Source organism: Opisthocomus hoazin, chromosome 22 (genome assembly GCF_030867145.1).
Source record: "Opisthocomus hoazin isolate bOpiHoa1 chromosome 22, bOpiHoa1.hap1, whole genome shotgun sequence".
NCBI lineage: Eukaryota > Metazoa > Chordata > Aves > Opisthocomiformes > Opisthocomidae > Opisthocomus > Opisthocomus hoazin.
Window position 1 is genome coordinate 9428758 of NC_134435.1, and position 18109 is coordinate 9446866.

The 18109-nt window shown below is 39.3% G+C and overlaps 1 protein-coding gene across 4 annotated transcripts in view; it reads right to left on the minus strand.

Moving 5' to 3' along the window:
- Positions 1 to 2401: 2401 nt before the first annotated feature.
- The window catches only part of EBF1 (EBF transcription factor 1), a 287346-nt gene continuing 271638 nt past the window's right edge, over positions 2402 to 18109 (minus strand). For all 4 annotated transcript variants that reach the window (XM_075441522.1, XM_075441521.1, XM_075441520.1 and 1 more), the window contains 5 exons: positions 17098 to 17163; positions 16318 to 16495; positions 14622 to 14801; positions 10751 to 10945; positions 2402 to 5545 (listed from right to left, as the gene is read on the minus strand). In XM_075441522.1, the coding sequence (XP_075297637.1) occupies positions 5514 to 5545; positions 10751 to 10945; positions 14622 to 14801; positions 16318 to 16495; positions 17098 to 17163 (651 nt within the window). In that variant the 3' untranslated portion in view covers positions 2402 to 5513. The remainder of the gene's footprint in view (positions 5546 to 10750; positions 10946 to 14621; positions 14802 to 16317; positions 16496 to 17097; positions 17164 to 18109) is intronic.

Consider the following 18109-nt stretch of genomic DNA (forward strand, 5'->3'; position numbering starts at 1 on the left):
TAGCAGCTGCCTTTTTTTTGCTGTATATTTAACAAGAGAGCTAACACAGGTGAGAAGGTATTCTAAAGCACAGTGCTGATGCAGGACAAAACTGTGTAATGTTTTCTATGCACTGGAGGAATGGGCTTCAGTGACGACCTCTCCAAAAGAGTAATGAGGGCAAACAAACTAAGACACAGTGGATGCATTTTTTTAAAAAGGTTGGGCAAGGCAGCATTTGCTAAAGAGCTTCCAAAAACTTCTGTCCCATGAAACTAGAGGAGTCTGGAGCTGAGCTGGGGGCCAGGAACTCCTGGCCTCCAACCCATCTTTCATACAGCAGCAGAATGTGAATATTTACAAGGGGGCTGGAGATCAAGCAGCAGCAAACAGGAAGGAGCTGAGGAAATCAAGCATGTAACATAGAGCGCGCCTTCAGCCAACCCATGAAATGGCAGCAGCCACATGGGCTGTGACGCTAAACAGAGTTAGGGAAATGATTACATGATGCAGTTGTGGCAAGAGCCCGTAGAGACAGACTCTAAAGGGAATAAGCAGACACAGACAAGGCCAGGAAACTAAAAGTGAAGGTAGCCCATTTTGTTGAGGTTACACTAAGTAAAAAAAATGAGAGGCGTGCCCATACAAAAATACAACCAATCCCACTGACACATGTAAACTATTCAGTCAAAATGACTACTACAGTTGCTGAAAAATTAAGGAAGCCACCAGCTTAGAGGGCAGCAATAAGTCATGTCATTATGCGCCTTACCCTCAGCCTCGTGCCTACATGTTCTCTGTGCAATGACAGAAGATGCTGCTCTCCCTTTTAGCATATGACCCATCATGGGATATGTGTCTCACTGCAGCCATACATGAATGTGCACTCTGCAACTGGTCCTCACAAAGTGTGGGCTTTGGAGGGTTTTCTTCTGGCATCAAAAAAAGCATTGCACCATCTACTACAATACTGTTGCCCAGGTGATCTCCATTTGGATTATCAGATGAACATCACTGGGACTGACCAGCAGACTCCTCTTCAGCAGCCATCTGAGCTAGAAGCCTGATGGGTCGTGCTATTTTACCTCCCTCCTCCCCTTTTTTGTTTTTTAATGCGGCTGAAATTAAATTTCAGACAAAAACATTCTCACTGGATCCAAAAGGCTGAAGCAGAGCTCTGGTTCTGCTGCACCTAGAACGGGTTGCCTAACATTACATCCTGAATTTAATCTTTGAGACTGCTTTTCAGCTGCTTGTGACCTAACATCTTTCTGGTGAGCTGAGCACTCATAGAGCCCTCAGTTGCAGTGAGAGCTGCCAATATTCACACCATTTGATAGAAAACCAAGAGAATTATTTCAGACAGAAGAAACAGATCTCTTGTGCTAACAGAGTAAACACATTTGGGGTCTGACTTTGCCAAAAGCTCTCTTCTCTAACAACTGCTGGAGTGGATCTGCTAACATTTAAGAGATATCCAGCACTCTATATTGCAAGAAGCCACTTCCAGCTGCTTATGTTTTTAGCAAATTTATTTTTTTAAAGTAAATTTTAATTTAATTTAAACTGCAACCCAAACATCCCTGTTCCTACCTTGGAAATGCTTGGAGCCTTGCATTAGGTGTGGTGTTTAAAGGTTTTTGATTGCCCCCATACAAGCCTTCTGTATAACAGCCATTCTTCAGGCCCAGTGAAGCACCATTATGGCAATGTTCCACATGCCGGAGGTAAAGCTCCTTACAGTCCTCTCCTGCCAGAGGAGTATGGAGTGAAATGAAACGCCTAGAATCAATTTAGCAGCTGATGGATTTGTCATTTAGGAAGGGGAGCAGAATGGAAACACTTTATATGAGCCTCCTTCATGGTCAAGTCAAGGAGCTAGTTACAGCTCAACATATTCTGATGCAGTTCTTGGAGTCCGCCTTGAGCAGGTCACTTCAGACCTGGTCCTGGAGGTGCTGTCATTTGCTTAAACAACACAGAGATGAAAACTTCAGTCTCTCCGGGTCTCTGGCACTGGATCTCATATGCGTTTCTCTTGTACTTCATGATTACCGTGTTTAGAGAGACAGCTCTTTGCAACTGGGTGCCTAAAGCCAGATATGCTCCTGAAATCTGCTTGAAAAATACATCGTCCCTTCAGGCAATCAACAGACGAAAACAATGGAAATAATAACAAGAACGATAACAGGATGAACATTCAACATTATGAGTGAGGATCCTTTGAAATCTGTTAGTGACAGGGGAAGAGGAGTGTCAGTGCACCAGCATTCACCATGTTTCATTGCATAATTCCAAGAATTTCTGCTTCTCCTTCATTTCAGAAAGACAATTAAGTAGCGTCTGGCTTCTATATTTTATTTTATCTCATCTACTAGCCAGCTGAAGAATAAACACACAACTAGGAGCTGTATTCACAGACAGGAAGTAACTTTAATTAAATATTGTGAAAGTTGAAAAGTTTTTACAGCTTGAATTTCTGCAAAAAAATTATAACAATCTCTACAGTAGTTTCTCTAACAATAGAACTGTACAGTGTGTGTGTCTATTCAAAAAGATTTAGATAAGAAGGTGAAAGGTTAGTAGTTTCAGAGATGACTTCATTTTAGCTGCATCCTAGTACAACTGTGAGGAAATAGGCATACTTTATGCAATCCAGTCATTGTGAAGATTCACCTTGTTAAAACTGAAATCTGAATGTTTCCACTTAAAGCCATATTCTGTAAACAGCTGCATCTTTTACTTTGTAAAAGATCAGGGTGGTGCAGGGGAGATTTTTATAAATTCCGATTCGTCAGATCACTATAAATAGCTGCAACAAAACAAGATTATGCACATTGTCAAAGGATCTTTGGACACTGGAGTAGAAGATTACAAACAACGATGGCGAAAATTTGTGTCAAAATCGCTACAACTTTGAGTGGAGCTCTACAAGAATAATTGATGGTGTCACTGGACAAAATATGGCTTTAAATTTGATTACATTATCGTGCTGTTGCTTACTATGTGAATTAGAATAATCGCTTGGAACACAGAGAAGCAGTAAACTGATGTCTCTCACATTTTCCAGTTTTCTCTTCTTTTATTTTCTCACCATGAAAAAAAAATCCTGTTTTCTTCCCTTACCCCCCAAGATCCCACTGTGACATTCTAGTGAAAACCATTGCAAAATTCATACAGGAAGCATGCACAGTTGCAGCATCGTTGTAAATGATTTCTTGCTCGACTAGAAAAAAGTTATATTGTTTTAAGGTAACAAAACAGTTCTTTTGTGCTTTTCAATTCCTTTTTTTTTTTTCTTAGAATGTTAGTGATGATTGACAGTTCTGGTGCACAGTACAATGTACAAGTGAAATGAATATGATTTGCATTGTTAAGGCATCCAATCTGCTGGTTTATATTTATGTGAAAGACAGAGAAATATACAAGCAGACTTAAGAAAGAAAGTATTTTCATTGAGTTCTATGAAGTTTCTCCCCATATTTAATGCACAAAAATGCGTCACTCCAAAGAGGAGAAATCCCATGCATATTAATAGAGTAAAACAGCATTAGTTTTTGTTAAGCCTCAAAAGCAAAGGATACATTTTTTTTAAATCTACATAACTAAATGCTACAAGAATAATATGCTACTTTTTGCCATATATTGGAAAAAACTTCTTAACTTACAAATAATACAAAAATAGACAATGGCTTTTGGGTGGAAATTAAAAAAAATGGAAGCATGGTTTTAAACAATACTAAAAAAAACTATAAATGAAATGTTTTAAAATCACATTTAAACAGCTAATACAACGGTGAATGACCAAACAAATCAGCACTTTTCACATAGCAAACATACACAATAAAATAAACTTGGTAGGGGATAAAAAGCAATGTACAAATTCCAAAGATAAATACATTATTTATATGGATATTTTACAAAATCCCCCTTAAAACAAACAAACAAAAAACAGAAACAAAAAGCTTTTTTTTCTTTAATTAATTTTGCAAGTATGTGCAAGCTAAAGGTAGTGAGCTTTTTTTGCAAAATATGCAGTAAAATTCTTTTTTTGTGATATTGAAAAACTGTCTTAAGACATTAAAATGTATAAATAGAACAACAACTTTGGCAAAAAATCACAAAAAATCTACAGTATTTATAACTACATACAAAACACAACAGCAAAGAAAAAATATCAGGTAATGCATCTTCAGAGCTTTGCTGCCTCTTTGACTAATAGTTTTTAAGAACACTTCCCAGATAATTATAGCAAAATTTTTGTAAAACAGAAGCTATGGTTTTGATTTGAAACCTTTCTAACAGCCCCACCCCCAAACTCATGTTTCCATTTACTATTCAAAAGCAGTTACCTGTTGCTTAATATATTATGATACAAACTGAGAGGGTCGACTGATACAGGAGCAATCCTAGTGGGAGGCTGACGAGAACGCGTGCTTTTAGATCGTGAGGATGCAGAACTGCAGATGAGTCTGCTCTCATTCTGCCCCATAAAAACAAACCGGTCAAGGGGAGAGGGGCTAGGCTGAAAACACCCTACGTGTGACGGCCGCGGTCTGTTTCGTTAGATGCCTATGCGAAATGCAAACGGCATTTTATGCGCACCCCAGGTGATGCTACACTTCAAGAAAGCCACTCATGTGGAAAGAGTCTGATACATAAACTAAAGAGAGAGCCACGCTCATCTAATCCTGCAGGCTTAGTATTGTATCTAGAGGCACTGGATTTTCACTCCAAGAGGAAATGTGTTTGTTATTCGCATCCTTACCTTTCCTTTCACCAACTTTTCTTGTTGCATTATTTACACAATTATTTAGCCTGATATTAAAGACAGAGGTTACTAAGCCCACCCCTCATCCCGCCCTCGTTATCCAAAAATATCAGCTTTCTAGGGAGTGATATCTACTTAATTAGAATATTACATATGCATCATATTAGCAAGTCACCACTGGATAAGCAACCTATATGAGCCGACCCTTTATTAAATGGCCATAATTCTTCTACAAAAAACTAACTGGCACTTCTATTCTGTCCCATACAGACTTGTATGTAAATGACACCTCTTCATTTTTCTTTACACAGCTTCAAAAAAAATAAATCATAAATTAAAAACGTGGAGTTCCATCTCTAGTGTCCCTTGTGTAACTGATTTATAAAAGACAAATGGTGTTGAGTTAAATCAAGCGTTAAAAAACACAAAAAACCCAGAAGGAAATAAAAGCAAGCCCCCACCCCCGCAAAAAAAAAAAAAAAAAGTGGATTTTTTTATCAACATACAATAAATATATTTCCCAGGTATTTGGGATGGACAACTCGAATCAACACCTTGCAATTGTAGATTGTTAATTTCAGTATTTGCAAGGATGGTGATTTTTGTTTTGTTTAAAAATCCGCAGTTATTGTAAGATTCTTCTTTATTTCTTTTATATTTTTAAAAAGGCCTGAGTAAAAAGTTCCACTCTGGGACTTGTATCAGATTCTCTCTGAAGCAGAATTCAACCTCTTCATTAATAAAATTCTTCAAGGCAATTCTTTCACATGGGGGGAACAATCATGCCAGATATAGCTGTCAGAAGGAAAGGGGAAGAGGGCGGGGAGAGAGAGAAGGAAAAAGAGTTACTTTTGTGCTTTATCAAGCAACTTTTAAAATACTCAGAGCTTTTAAACATTTACTAGCAACATACTCCGCTGTAATGTGAATTAAATTTGTACACAAGTATCTTCTAGTAGAGACAACTACGTACACATTAGTCACGGGAAGCCTCATTCTGATTGGAAAGTGGTTTAAACTGCAAGTGACTCTGCTGAAATTAGCGATTTTCTTGCATAAAATGTGCATTTCCCCTGATATCAGAGTCAGACCCCAACTTAATTTTCTGATATTAGTTTCAAAATCTCAAAATGCTTAGGAGGCTTAAACCTGACCCAGCCATTGCCACACATTCTCTGACTCTTTTAAAAGCAAAGCAAATATTTGCTCCACACAGAAGAAATGGCTGGAGTCCCATCGGTCACCGATTTTACAGACCTGGTAGGGTGTTTGTTGCATTAGGCTCACTAGCAGTGGTTCATTCTCCCATGCCAGCTGCCACTTACATGTTCAGTGTTCAGCCTTGGGACTTACGTATGTATTTCCAGGTGCTCAGAGAAGGATTCAAACTCTCAAACCCATTTGTTCAAATCGAAATACCTTCTTAACTGGTGGTTTAGCAGCCTGGTGTCTCATGGTTTTCTTACACTTGTAGCAGACATCACCAACTACATTGAGTGACTCGCATGTCAGTATTAATTTAGAATGTCTTCTCTTTTGTTGGCTAAGTTGAATCACCAGTATTTCTTTATTGTGCTTCCTAATCTCATTTTCTACAAATCCACCAGCCCTCTTAAAGAGGAGACATTCATTAAAAGTCAGCAGGTACAGACGTCCACCTAGCTTGACCTTCACCTCGGTCTCCCTCTATTTACCAGGGACTCTATGGAGATCAGACATAACCAAGATTCAAAGTGATATACTGTGAGCAAGCACATCATTACAGGAGGTAGTCACGCAAGTTTATGATGAAAACTGCAACAACTCTGCATCTTTAAAATACCAGTTGCATGGTTATTTGCCAAAAGGTGGAAAACAGATTTGCCTTCAGGTTGGCGGCACTTCATGGGCACATTATTTAAATGCTAGAACTGCCTGCCATCTCAGACATCTGGGCATGTAATTTCTTAAGGAAGATCTCAACCCTGTGACTGGTGCTGATTCATTGTGCTTTAATTACAGCTGCAATTATTTGATAAGAACAGAGCCAAAGTAAAAGACTCACAGATTTGGGGTTGGAGGGGGAGAGGAGGGAAATGTTTTCTCCACAAACATCACCATATGTGCAAGAATTACAAGTCTAATCAGCAAGGGGAGAACAGCTCAAGTAAACTGCACTGATTAAATGAAATAAAATGAGAGGAGAAGGCGAGAATGCAAAACACATCCACATGTTTGCAACAGGCCATCCTCAGAGGTGACATGTTGCAACTATACAGCAGCATTTCAACTCTTAGAATTTATCATTCAGCAGTGATTTTATGCAGAATCACTGTACTCATTTCTTCCACTCCACATAAGGGCTCTTCAAGGAGCAGAGAATGAGGATAAAAGGGATAGAGAGGTGAGCTAAGTTGCTTTAAGCCCTACAGGAAGATACTCAAGTGAGTAGGTTAGAAGACACCACTGTTTCTTAGACGTTCCTTGCTTAGGTATTTCCTGTCATACGCTTTTTTGGCCATGGAGATAATCTGAGGATGCATTTTCATATTATCTCTGTGGCTATGCTGTCTCCTTCATCTCAAATCATAGTATGAATTCGATATTGTCTTTTTTTTCCAGAATCCTTGGTGATTTAATCAACGCTGGGTGAAACAACAGCAACTTTGTTGAGAAAATTTCTCAAAGGTTTTTATTTCAGCAGTGAGTTCTGAATCCTTACAACTGGGCTGTCGCCTTGGTACACATGACTGAAAATGAAGCAAACCCAAGCCAAGCGATGCTCTCGTTGTGGTTGCTCCCTGCTCCCCTCTTGGGATCCTTACATGTGGGCCAAGGTGTGGGCCCTGAACCATAGACCTCTATGGCATCAATGAAATAGGTATTGACAGCGATTGATACAGTCAACCAGACTATAATTCTGCTGTGGCAGCCCTACAATGCAACCGCCTGCAGCTACAGGTGAATGCAAGTGAGCAGAGTCAGATGCATAACTCATCTTCTACTACTTTAACCTTTTTTGTCCTTTCCAGCACTTTCCAAATTCTAAAATTAGTGAAACATTAAAGCAGGATCTTGTTTTGCTTTAGAAAAATTACCTATACATCAGAAAATGTCAAAATAATTTTCTGGCAAAAAATTCTTAAGCTAAAAGACTCATCAAAACCAAACCAATTTCACCAAAACGTGGTCAAGAATTGTATTTCTCTTGGGATAGCACAGCTGCTTACCCTCAGTAAGAGCCCAAACAAAGGTGACATAATTGCAACTCTTCCCTTCACGGCTCAGACATTTCCCTGTAGTTACATATCAGCCATACAAAAGCCATTGGAAATAAATGGTACAGATGCAGATCTTCCCTCATTTTTTCAAAGCATTACTGTTTTTGAAGAGCTCTGAAATTCTGAATTAAATTACAAGGCAAATGGCAAAATGATATCTTTTCTGCCTAAAAGCTTTGATATTTTCATTCTTTCCGAGGCTTCATTTATATCACTCTACTTTTGTTCTGTAAGTGCTACATCTAGTCATGCAAATTCTCTCAGCTGTAGCATGTTATTGATCCTGAAAACAGAGATATCAGTGGGAAGCAGTGTAGGTATGAGATCACACCACCTCCGAAAAGGGAGGGCAGAGTAGAAAAACTCCCACCAATGGGCATTATTTCTTCTATCATATACTAATTCGTGTTTGCTGCTAGCAAATTACAGAAATAATGTATTTTGAGTTTTACAAAATTGCATGGCAAAGAGAACAACAGATAAGCCTAGCTGTTGTTTCAGTGAGTTCTGCTGATACCTAAGCTACATAAGGAAAGCTTGATTGCTTTCTGATGTATCCAGAAGCCCAAGAGAGATAAGACAGCCTCCTTATACACGGTTGTTTATATAAACAATAAGGCACAACAGGCAGTGCATTTCTGAGTGATTATTACAAGCCTCAGGTGGTGTCAGAAGGCATGGGACTGAAGGCTGTGTGTCTAACTCACCAAGAAGTTCAGTGATGACCTAGAAATGAACCATCTCTTGGTGTCTCATTCCTATTATGAAAACTGAATTGCTAAATAAAAATTGGGGGAAACACTCAGATCTGTGCAGTTTCTAGGCATGACAGATCTGGATGTGACATAATGAGGAGGCAATCAGCAAGCCCCAGTTGTGTCCGGTGCTCTCAGCTCATTCCATAATTGCTTTTCACAACCGAGTATGTGGAATCTGGGAATTCCATGTATCGTGAAAGGAAAATTAGTGACTGAAAAAGCTTTCTCCTGTTACTTGCTTGTCCTCTCCACCCACAATAGCAAGTTGGGACAAGGTGAAGAGAAGAGAAGAACATTAACATCTCCAAAAGCTTTTAGCAGTCAACTCATAGCTCCTTTTTTATTTTTTTAATTTGGAGGTGAAACATTTTTAGCTGTTGCCTTTAAAATTTGTAGCATGTCGGCAGTGACAAATTTTTAAAACATGCAAAAATGAATCTCCTAAACACTACAGCTCATCTGAAAATCATGTTGTGTTTGATTCCTCATGGTCTGTATTTCTAATAAAGTCCTGACTGAAATTACCCAAGTTCTGCTTACATGTTCCTAGTATTTTCACAATTTCTGTGTGCGTGTCTATACATCTGCAAGGATTCCTCCTTCCAATTCACCAGCGTAAAATGCACTGAGGACAATGCTTTCCTTCAGTCACAACAGATCCAAGCTTTTATGAATGAATTCCTTCCACTCTGCCTGCACACAGATTTTTCTGTCTGTTAATGGTGCTATCAGCATTATGCCCGCAAGCCCAGCGTTTCTCTTTCCAGAGGCTGTAGAGTGACATGTGGAGTCTGCGGAACTATCTTCCCCCGGCTCTACACAGCTCCTTCTGAACATGGCTTTAAAAACGATGGATTTTATTCCCTGCTTGATACTCTTTGCATAATTTGCACAGGCACATGGAAAGGAAAACAGATCTCAGGTCTGGGGGAAGCACAGCGCATACCACAAAATCTTTCCCACCTCTGGCACAGTTGGAGGCAGCTGGCTGCATCTGCTTATGGAAACTCCTCGGTCTAAGCGAGCATGAAAATGTCTCTCTCAGCTCACTAATGGGTAGCGAGGTAATTACACGGGAAGGTTTAGGCACAGTGTTGTAAAACAGGCTGAGCCAAACAATGAAATGGGCAGTGCTGGTCTTTGCAGCATCCTCAGTTTGACAAGCTTTTGTCTGTCCCTGCCTCGGCTTGCATCAATGCTTCAAAATGTATTTAGGTGCTCATGTTGGAATACTTTGTAATGAGAGGGTAAGGGATACAGAAAAGGAGCAGCCCCTTGATACCAACAGTTGAAGAGGCTTTCAAAAAGGCCCTGCACCACTTCTGGCATTAATTGGCACAGAAATACATTAATCAGTGGAAACTAATGTTTGCCCTGGTATGAGTTAAACTGGAAAATGCTGCTGTTAGTTTGTAATATGTCTTCTATTTATGAAAGGCAAAGGTTTGTGCCAAGCTCTGTAACAGTCTATTTGCTCTCAGTAGGATTTCTGCACAAGTGTACTACGACAAAGGAAATAAAGGAAGGGAAGATTGAGTGACGTACTTCAGGAGAAGGCCAGCCCCTGGAGAGACCCTGCAGTGGAGTACTTGCTAGAGTCCACAAAAGACTGGTCTGATAAAGGACGACAACAGGGAATAAGAGAGGAAAGAAAGAAAAAGGGTGGTATTAGTAAGCTGAAATATTACTCGTTTTTATCATAACAGTAGGTCTGTGCTTTAAAAGACACGGTCTCTCAATTCAGCAGTATTAGTTGAGTTAGTCGAGTTAGGTGGTTGCCTAACATCTGCATGATGCTAGCTGGGCTGGTGGTGGAGTCCAGTTACTCTTTACAGGAGGAAACTTTAGGACAGAGACCACCAGGGATCCCCCAATGTCTTCTATCCCCTTTGACAACTCAGTGTCACTTAGAGCCTCACGAGGCACCGGGAACTCACAGTTTTGAGAGCAGCCATCTATGCTCCAGACTTTGTTTCACTTACCTTGCAGGCTATTGCCATTGGTGCTGGTGCAGGTGGGAGGAGGAGAAGTTTGTGGTCTCACAACAGGCGCAAAAGCACTCTTCTGTTTCACCGCTGAGACCATGTTGGCTGGTGAGAAGGAGAAAATCCCAGAGGAACTGCTACAGTTTGAGGGAAGGCTAGTGGAGGAGGCCATTGTCGGACTTGATGGCACAACTAGAGGAAAAAAAGACCCCCCCAAAAGACATTCCTTGGTATTAGATAATCAGAGGTGACAGAAACAAGAGAGTTCTGCTTCTTGGATGCACTGGGTCTAATTTCAAATGGCCAAGGCCTTTACTGCAGTTAGATTTCTGGTTCACAAAGTGTGGTCAATCACTACAGGAAACCCAGTTGTTGTTTTGTTTTGATTTGCAGGTGTTTAGGAGCAGTAATTCTAGGAGCTCTTAAACACTCCCTTAATCCTCTGTCACTGCAACTCTTTATTCTTACCACGACCCTGTCCTGTCATCCTGTTTCAACTTTTCTGGTGATTGTCATTAGCCACTGCCCTGGTCCGAATTTGTAATGTTTTTGAGTAGGCGGCTAAGAGGGAATCCAGACTGTGTAGGTAACTCCAAGGTTACAAAACTGATGGGCAAGGAGAGTAGTTAAAGTACAAATCTGGATCTGGAATTTTTCACTTGGAAAGGTTTGAGTATTTAACTGGCCTCCAAACCCAGCATTTTCAGCCATGCTTTCCTTGTAGCAAGACGGCTCCAGCAAGTCCTATGGGGTTTCAAGAAATCTGCAGAAGGTAGAAAGGTCTTAGTGGTAACCCAGTCAACGTGCTTGTCAAAAGTCAGCAAAAATGACTGGATTTCTTTCCTTTCTCACACCCTGCAAGAACTAGGGTTTAAAAGGAGTTATTCCAAAAGCTGTGAATATATATATATATACACATATATATACACGGAGGCTGTTCAGCATGAAGGAACCAGTGAGACAGCAACTCTGACAGTTTTTCACTCCTTTGGTCTCCTGGCACTAGTGTTTTCAGTGTCTGTTGCACAAAAAAAGTGTGGATAACTGACAGAAATCATGCCTTTCTTTCATCTCCCAATGGGAGAAACCACTAAACCTGTCTCACAATGGCCACAGATGCTTTCTGTCTTACAACTGCTAGTACCAAGTCAGTCTCCAGTTTCCCTGTATCCATCAGCATTGGGAAAGTTTCTGCTGTTGGGACTTCCCAGGAATTCTCAGTGACATGAAAAACAGTCATATTTCTCATGTGACCATTATATTTATGCAGAGGAATGGAGCTGGCATTTTGTATCTCACACGAGATGGAGAATTCTGAAAATGAAACTGTTTTTATAATATTCAAGACAAATAATTCTCCCAGAGGATCTATGACCACTGCCTGAACACAGTCAATACAACATTCTTATTCAGAGCCATCGACTGGAATCTCAGCTGGAATAGCTAAGCAATGAAGCCATTCTGGTTTATACAAAATGAAGAACTGGCTTTAATTGTATGACTGAATAAAACATGAGTCTTCAGTTTTTCTAAACAAGTGTGGATACAAGGCTGTCCTTTTTTAGGGACTGAACCAATTGTCCAAAATGCATACCTCCATGTGGGAGGTTCAGTTTTTAAATATATGTATCCTTAAAACTCTGTTTTACTGTGTAGTGGGATAAATAACTTCGGTTAGAATATTTATCATTGAGGTTTTAAGTGAATTTATTGTCATGAAAATAAAGCCAACCACTTTTATATTTAGACAGCATTGCCAGATTCCCCTCTTTGTCCAAAAAGTATGCATTTTGGACAATTGGTTCAGTCCCTAAAAAAAGGTAAGGACCAACGGTAAGATCCCATACTTTCATTATTCATCCTGTTCAGAATACACAAGGGGGCTATGAATAATTACAAACTATAGAGTAAAATTCCTATCATCTGGGCTTTGAATTATTATTTTATTTGCATTTACATAGATAAAAATCACCCTATTTAAGCTCTTATTTGAGAATCTGATATCATATTTGTTAACACTGAGGAAATCAATTAATGGAAATTAAATGTTCAAAGTTTCACAGTCTGACAGATACAATCTTAGTCTGAAGTCACTCTATGTCTGGAAGTACTTGCTAAGGGAGAGCAATCAAAGCACCTAAATTGAATTGCTACTATACAGCAATTAGTTTATTGATTTAATTAAGAATGCCACCTTTTAATTTTCAGGTCATGATTGAAGCATTTTCTGATTCAATGGATTAGGCATTAGCAGAATGACAGATCTACCAAGAAAACCTCCCAAAATATAACTAGAAGAAAGAACCGAGGCTGGGAAGTGAAGTGCTATTCTAAAGAGGACCTCGTTCATAAATACGAAATAATACACTGCTAGAGTATTTTAAATGCATTACTGGCATCTGCTTCCAAAAAGAGATGTCTCATCAATCATGTTATATTATGAATTCAGAGCATGCAGATTCTGTGACAGTACATTCAACTTAATAAGTAAGGTACTTCGTAACATTTCTTGTTACATTATTATTAGAGCACAAAAATAATAACTGGTTAGCAATTCCCAGGTTATAAGTACTAGTTATGTGGATAAATATTTTCTTCTAAATTTGCAGCAGCTAAGAAGCCTTGGAGGTATTTTTTAAAATCAGAGTTTCTATATCCTTTTTAATTCTGAACCCTAGCAATGCAATTCAAAATAATTCGTTAGTGCTGTTACACCCTAAACCTAAGATTTGCTGCATAAACCTTGGTATGTTCAGCAGTTTGTTTGTCTTGCCCATGCTAGGGTGTCAGCCTATCAACCTATTTATATGATAAGACCTTCTGGCTTGATTCTGCTAGCAGCTTTCTACAGATGTCAGTGGAATCCTTTATGCCACATGAATAACGTCAGAGGAATTGAGCAAGTCCTATTCATTTAATTTTCTCATGTGAATAGGGAGTTCTGAGCTGTGTGAGTGGCTTCAGAAGAGGTTCATAGGCCTTTACCAATAGAAATGTATTTTTATTTAAAGAGGTTACTAAACCTTTAATATCAAAATGCAGAAATTTAGTCCCACACATAAATATTTCCATAACTGGGACTGTAGACAATAAGCTCTTTACGCCATGGAATGTATGATTTGTACAACTTACACCTTCGTGGCATTCACTGTACAGACACTAAAACACAAACTCTGAGAGCCATTGTCACATTTTCCTGACTAGTACTAAGCTCTCAGTGAAGTCGATATAATACCTACTTACAAAGCAAATGGAGTATAAGCAATCAAGATTAGAACCAACAGTAATTCATAATTTCTATAAAGGTTATGAACATATTATTTGCTCAGAGGTCTTGGAAACATCAACATGCAGCTCATGGAAATGTCAGTCTTATTACAGTAAACTTTTCTGCCCTTCATATCTTACAGCAGGAAAAACTTTTTCCTGCAGCAAGAATCATTAGCTTCCTTTCATACCCACTGCAACAAAATGTGGTGTACTGACAACTGACTTTTGATCCACTCCAATGGGCACTAAGTCACTTCTGCCACCCCTCCTTTTTAGCAACGTTGAGGAGGGCATTTCTTATTTACAGAGTATAAGGTGAGTTATGAAACTATCAGCCCAAATCATGAGAGACGTTATTCTCTTTAAACTCTTATAAGACTCCCAAATAATAATAATAATAACAATACAACAGAGAAGAGCGTTGCTGGCAACACTAATGTCTTCAACGTGATTCAAAGATCAGTGCCTTGGAGAGGAAAGAAAGGACAAAGCTCTGTTTCAAGTGCTCAAAACAAACTAAATATTGAGTATGACAGAAAAGTCACAACCTTCTTCTAATGAAAATGTGCAAAATACAGAAAAGCCACATAATACTCACTGGCATAGGGAGAATTGGCAGCAGATCCATTCAGGAAGGTTGGAGAACCACCTAAATTTGACATTCCAGCATTCCCATAGCCATTCATGCTTGTTGTGACAGAGTTATAATTTGTCTGCTGAGGGGTGGTGCTTGGCACATAGCCATGAGGTGACACGCTGCTTGAGTTGCGAGTAAAACCTTTTGTAGGGAGGGAACACATTTAGAAATTGGTATTAGCCCGAGAACAGTTTGTTACACAAACAGCTACAAGCAAATAATTCTGGGCCAGCAAGCCAGCAGCCTAGAGCAGCCATGGTGTGCACGGGGAGGGCCAGGGCTGACCACCGCTACCACCAGGTAACCCAAACTGTGAACCCTCACTGCCTAGGTCATTGCTGGTGGGAGCACAGAGCAGCAGGAGGGAGGCTACAGCCTTCACAGCTGCTCAGGCAACCCACGCCCTCAAGCAAAGATTAAAAAAGTGTTACAGGAACACTCATTCTGTTTGTAGGAAATGGAGTAAACATGACCTATATTTTCAAAGTGAGGAGTACGTACCGACTTAAGGTATGTTAAAAGCATGTGATTTTTGTTATCTCTCTTCTGATGTCGCTCTCGTTTAATGCGTCTCAAAATAGATGCTCACTGCACAATTTAGAAAATGTAGGGTATATTTCTCAAAGTAGTGGGGATATTCTTAATCTTTTTCCCCTGGTCTGATCATTATGTTGGTAGAAAATGGCTATCAAATTTTGCTCTAAGTTAAAATCTGAATCTCTACCTAATTCTGGAAATGACATTTGGGGAAACTGATATCCAAATATCCAAAAAGGAAGATTTGTTTCTAGAAGCACAGACATATAAAATGCATCTTCCCTCCTAGAAGAAAAAATGCCAGCTTCCCTTCCTGCCACACAGTGCATCCATATAATATTTTAATCTAAAAATCTTCTCTATTTTTTTAGCCTCATTCTAATACTTTCGCCCTACAGTGGATTTTTAAGTGGAATAGTAAAGAGAGCTGAGCAAAGGAGAGGGGAAAATGCAAAGAGTTTTTACAAAAATGTTCTTCACACTTTTTACTTATTTTTAACTGCAGGAATTAAAACCTTATTGATTTTATACAAAGTAAAACCCACTTTATTTTAAAAATTAGAGAAGCTCTGAAAATATCTTTGTAAATACTTCTAATTTTTGCTGATTTCAAAATATAGAAAAGTCTCAAACTCTGAAAAAAAATCAGTGCCAGTATTACGTCTCTTGCAAAACCAAACTAAACCAAACAGACAAATATCGAAGGGATACTTCTGTGTTATAAAGAAACGCGACATAGGGCCCAGACTGAGAGATCATCCATGCTCAGGAAAATATACAAGCAACTACTTAACATTAAACACATTCTCAAGTCGATATAAATCCTTTTAAAATTAGTGAGATTTAAACACAGATACAGGTGTTACTCCAAGCAGAAGGAAAAGCTATTTAGATATCTGCAGAAGTGCTTTTCCCGAACAGGGGCAAAAGTGACTGCAGAAAGCCCCCTCTCATGACGGGTATTGTGGCATTCAAAGGTTGTGCATGTGTGTGGGATGTGTCTGTCTAGACATGCTCCTAGTCTTCCGTTTTGAACCACCGCTCTTTCACTGCTCTGCACGTGTCCCTGACTTCCATCAGAAAAGGTTCATAGAGAGAGGAAGATGAGTCTTCTCCTGACCCTGATTGGTGGCTTGTGAGGCTTCGGATACATTGACAGCTAGTTGACCACTAAAGGAATTCACTCCCATCATTCCCGCATGGACCGACGTGTTAGCAAGGGCGGGGAGCTGGTTGTGATTGCGGGGGACACTGTAGAGTGCTTCTGCGATGTCTGCTGCTCTTTTCAGGATTATTTCCTAGAGGACAAGAAGGGAAAAAGATAATAAAAGAATTACAAATGCAACTCTGACAAACCTTTTCTTACACACTAAAATGAAACATTTCCCTATCCAAAGGCAAAAACTAGATGCTTTTCTTTCTAAACCAGTTGGGCGACTGATAACTGATGCTTGTAAGATCTGCTGCCTTCATGATAAATCCTGACATCTGTAGTAAGAGAGTTTGAAGTTTCAGTCCCAGTGGCCACGCTTCTGTATAACAAGACCAACTGGCAGAATGGGGCTGGAGCCTAGACTTACTCCACCTTAAAGCTAGCTTCAGGATTAGATTGAAAATTCACTGGCGGCAAGACATAATGCCTGTCATTGCCCATATTACATAGTGTCTCGTGAAAGTGGGCAAATGCCTCCAGGGTTAATAACATGTTGTTTTTACAAGCACTGAATTTAAACCCTTTTTAAAAAGAAAACAAGCAAACTAAACCCCACTCCAGATATGACATTGCCCTCTATGTTTCTTCTTGTCTCACACTGTAGTATCATATACCTTTAGCCCCTGATCTACCTATACATCTAAGAAATAGCCATGTTTTAGACTTGGTGAAGTAGAATGCATTTACCTGGTTATTATGTGGCATACCATAGAGTGCTTCTACTAAGTCAGCAGCCCTCTTCAGTATTACTTCCTGTCAATACAAAAACAGATGCATTCCTCTGAGTTCAATAAACTCCTTGGGGGGAAAACAAATATTAGAATCTTTTATACTCTTCCATTAGTTGCACTGTGTTTTGTGGGGCTTTTTTTCCTCCCACCAGGTACACCTTAATTGTAACAACTCACAGCAACCACTGAATGGTGTTAAATCACTAGTTCATCCTATTCACATACACGCTTAATCAAGTCAAAAGGTGAGAATCACTGGTGCTGCAAAATAAAATACATCACTCAATTGTCTCTACCATCTGCACTATAAACCACTCATCGGTTTATTGCAGAATACAATCCTGAGGTCATTTACTAGATTACTGCAATCAATGTCATTCAGAGCATGTTATGAATCCCTTCAATGTGTTTATTTTATTCTTAATTGCATACTGCAGGAATTGTGACCTTACCCAGCAGGCCACGTTCAAAAGATATCCAATCAGTCCTATGCTACTGGCAATGCAACATTTCACCTTCTCTGGTTTGTATCCTGATACGATGGGTCAGGGTAGGATTCATGCACATAAAATGATGCACAAGAGGAAGACACATGTAGTGTGAGAGAACGGCCTAGTACAGTGCAGCGTTTCCTGAAAAAAATCCCTGCATGGACAGCAGAATTTAAAACAGTCTGGAATTTAGTTCTCCATTTGGGGCAAATTTTTTTTTCCCCATTTTCCTATTCATTTCTTTTCACTTAATATTTCTTAGAATATTTTAAACTGGCATTCAATTAATAATAGTATTTCCCGTGTTCTTACATTTTACAGTGTGGAAAAATCTCTATGAACAATTCTGATATAAAATGTAAAAATGCTTTGCAGAATTAGCCCAGAAGTTGTTTTTTTCTTATTCTTTCAAAGCATCCAGCAGATTCCCAATTGCCTGATCAAAACCAGTCGAGACTGTCCTTTGAGTAAAACAAT